General features: G+C 37.5%; 1 protein-coding gene across 1 annotated transcript in view; it reads right to left on the minus strand.

Moving 5' to 3' along the window:
• ZC3H13 (zinc finger CCCH-type containing 13) overlaps nucleotides 1-3,720 on the minus strand; it is a 39,636-nt gene that overhangs the window by 10,619 nt on the left and 25,297 nt on the right. The window contains 3 exon segments of the mRNA XM_010152756.1: nucleotide 1; nucleotides 3-135; nucleotides 3,220-3,402. The exon segment at nucleotide 1 is cut by the window's left edge and continues 413 nt beyond it. Of these exon segments, the coding sequence (XP_010151058.1) occupies nucleotide 1; nucleotides 3-135; nucleotides 3,220-3,402 (317 nt within the window).

Consider the following 3,720-nt stretch of genomic DNA (forward strand, 5'->3'; position numbering starts at 1 on the left):
TTTCTCGCTCTCTCTCCCTGGCCCTCTCGTCTCTCCTATCATCAGACCGATCTACCCTTCGCTCTTCTCTCCTTTCATCCCGCTCGAGGTCATCACTTCGTCCTTGGTGTCGTACCGGTGAGCTTGCTCGCTGATCTGTGAAGAGAGGCAGGTTTGATTACCGAGCGCTGAAGTGACACACGCCACTTCCCCTACACTAATAAAAATCCAAGACACTTTGTTTTAACAACATAGACATTGGTTTGCATGAAATGAAAAGCAACTCCCTGCAGAAACTTGCAAATTCTCTCTGGGGATGAGTACTAATTTTGAAGTATTTTTGCTGTACTTAGGGAATGGGCTGTCTGTATTTTAGCCAGAAGTTACTACAAAGATTTTATTTTCTACCAGATTTTGCTGAATGGCTTCAGAAGATAATTATACACCTCACAGCCTCGCTGCTACTATTGCATTACTCAATGATTCAAAATCTGGTATAAGATCTTGAAGAGCTCTGAATGGCGTACACATGAAATTAAATATTACAAAGATTTTACTTCCTAAACCTGCTAAGAGTCATGGGCTTTGCCAGAACTCACTAAACTAGTAAAAGTTACTGCTAAATAACAAATACTAGCCTGTCTCATCACAAAAGACATCCATGCACAGAAATATACAACCAAACCCACGAGAAAGGGAGAGAAGATGAGATATGGGAAGCAGAACTGCCAGAAGTTTTCGTATTTATTCAATTCAGTGTCTTACAGTTTCAGAACCGGAGTTTTTCATTGTTCAGACCCTGGATTAGAGCCTGGGAGAAAAGTAAACCTATGCAGAAAATTACTGATCCAGAAGGACAGTGAAACCTGATTTATCTAAGGGTATTTGCTCTCCACAGACTTAGCTACATTTTCTTAATTATATTTCGGATATTTTTTTAATATTTCAATATATTTTGAGCACTTTGTAATACTTCTGTGCTGATGTTAGTAGCATTCGAACAATAGCATATCAATAAAACTATTTTTCCACAATACATATTAAAAGCACTATATAAAAGTGCAAAAAGATGGCATGAACAGAGTCTGGTATTTTTCAGTCTGTGACTCTGAGGCTGATTGCACTTCCCTGTGGATTGAGACAATGTCCACCAGGGGTGAGCAGGCAGAGACTGATCAGGATTAAATCAATTAAAATGTGTGTTTCCATGAGTTTAATCAATTTTCATCTCTGAGTGAATTAACAATGACTTAATGTTCCCCTGTTACCAGGTAAAATTAAAAACAACTCGAATGACATACCTGCCATGGATGTAACACCTTTTTAAAAAAAGGTAATTCATCAATCCATGCAATCAGTTGCATGAACAGGTTTCACATTGTATTATTGGTGCATGTAACATTATGATTTGCTGTGCATACCAAGTATTAGACTTTACACAGAAGTTCTGTAACTCCTGTTTGTTATGCCAGTTTTGGTGACAAAACATCCACAGAAGTCTTACATGAATCTAGATACTGGATCAGTCAGCAGTCAGCAATTCTCACATGACTTCATTCTTTGAAGCGTTCTTCCAGTGGTTGTTTGGAACCCTGACATATTTGTCTTAGCTGAATAACGGCAGCCCAAACTTGCAAGCTTGCATTTTAAAATCATACTAAAATCATACTAAAAGGAGATTTCTATATCATAAAGCTAAGTACTAATCAAAATCCATATTAATTTTTCTCAGAATGACTAATGTTAAGACTGGTCTAATTATGGAAACTATGTCTTGAATTGTAACTCTGAGGAGGATTTACTATTACAAGAAGTGATCTAAATTTTTAAGTAGGAAAACAACCAATCTTATCTCAGTGCAAGCTCTTTATATTTTTCCCCCTGAACGGAAACACAACCCATTCAAATCAACTTCCCTTATAGAAATTTATTTTCTTGTGATTAAAGGTTTTCACCTCTAAGTTTTTTTTCCCTGTTAATTTAAGATTTTTTTAAATAAAGCAAGAACTCAGTATGATATGAAGAACACAAATTATATAATAATATATCTAGGATTCACTGGGGGTGGGGAGGTGGAAGAGATGAAAGCTACTCTGCCAAAGCCAACCCCCAGGACACATTCAGACTGTAGGATTTTTTAGCTGACATGAAAAAGGAAGCCTGGAGATTAGGTTTTGTTGAAATCTTGCCTTGAAGACGAGACAGAATCTAAAGTAGAGCCTTGAACAAGAAACAGAGAGATTTCAGTGGGCCAAAAAGCCACTCTAAGTAGCATACAAAACACCCCTTTGAAAAACTGAAGTTAAACAACAGCAAGAGCACATACGTCATTTCCAAATCAAAATTCAAGATAGAATAAAACCCACTGTGATTTTATATTTATTCTTCACAACTCATCATTTCCATGCTATTTTCATTTGCCTGACGACTCCTGTTCTCTTAACTGGTGAGCAACATAAATATTTTCCAGACTGAAAGTTGGTATTAAGTTCCTTAGAGACAAAACACAGTACTTCTTCAGGTGCAGAAGTGTGACATCTTGCATACTATGTCTAAAAGAACAGTCTTGCGTACTCTTTTTACCATCACTGGTATCTGTACCAACACTTACAAGCCAATTATTATTGACCACAGCAAAGCATTCATCAGTATTGAATTCCCCAAGTACTAAGTTTTTCAATTAAGCATAAATTTAAACTGTCACCCTTGTAGTAAGTAGCCTGCAATTAAGTCAGTTTAGTAGTCAGGCCTTCCTCAAAACACACTCAAACTTACAGTGTGAAAGTACAATGTTTCTATACAGACAGAACCAGCAATGAAATGCAATCACAACCCTAAGCTTACATATGCATGTACATGAAGTGGAGGAGGAAGCAAAGAGGAGGAAAAAACATTTTACACTGAACTTGTACAATGAAATCTCTTAAATTAGTTGTTTAAAGAGTTCAATTAAACAACTTGAATTAGTTGTTTAAAGAGTACTGGGATGGGTAAAAACAGAAGGTGCCAAAATCTAGCCGTAGGAAGAGAGAAAGGCCATAGCATTCTTGCGCACACTGCCAAAGAGAGATCTTCCTACAGAAGTTAACTTACATCAAGGATAGGACTATGTCAGTGTGCGGTCCCTGTAAGTTAGTGGTGTGGGGCGGAACAAGGAAGAAAAAGGAGGGAGACAGAAACACACATTCATACATATACATTTGACTACATACGTACGTGTAAAAACACACACTGACATACCTCTTTCTCTGTTGTCACGCCTGTCCCGTTCACTATGTCTTCTTTCAAAGGAGGAATCCCTTGCTTGTTCTCGACTCTCATAGCGATCCCGATCAGGGTAGCTACTCCTTGATTCCCAGCTGTCATGGTAGTTTCCACTACTGCTGTGACTATCAACCTGGGATCCTCTAGTCCCCCGACTTCCTACAAAAGATGCATCAATACAAAAGATGAGTTTCCACATGTAAGGAAATCCACTGATATTTTATACCAACTGAAGTAGTAACTGATAATAAACTTGAATTAACTGTTTATGGAAACAGAAATCATAGTTTCAAACTTTATTTAACCAACAACTCAAATTTCATGTTTTAATCGTAAAGTTATTATTGACAAACTGCAAACTCTTAACTTTCTAAATCACCATCCCCTGGTCATAGCATGAGGGCTCCTGACTAGAAATAGTGTAGCCCCAAAGCCACTTCACATTTGTTCCAAGTAGGATGTAAGCTTACAGACATT

Source organism: Eurypyga helias, unplaced genomic scaffold, assembly GCF_000690775.1.
Source record: "Eurypyga helias isolate BGI_N326 unplaced genomic scaffold, ASM69077v1 scaffold17215, whole genome shotgun sequence".
In the NCBI taxonomy this organism is placed as follows: Eukaryota; Metazoa; Chordata; class Aves; order Eurypygiformes; family Eurypygidae; genus Eurypyga; species Eurypyga helias.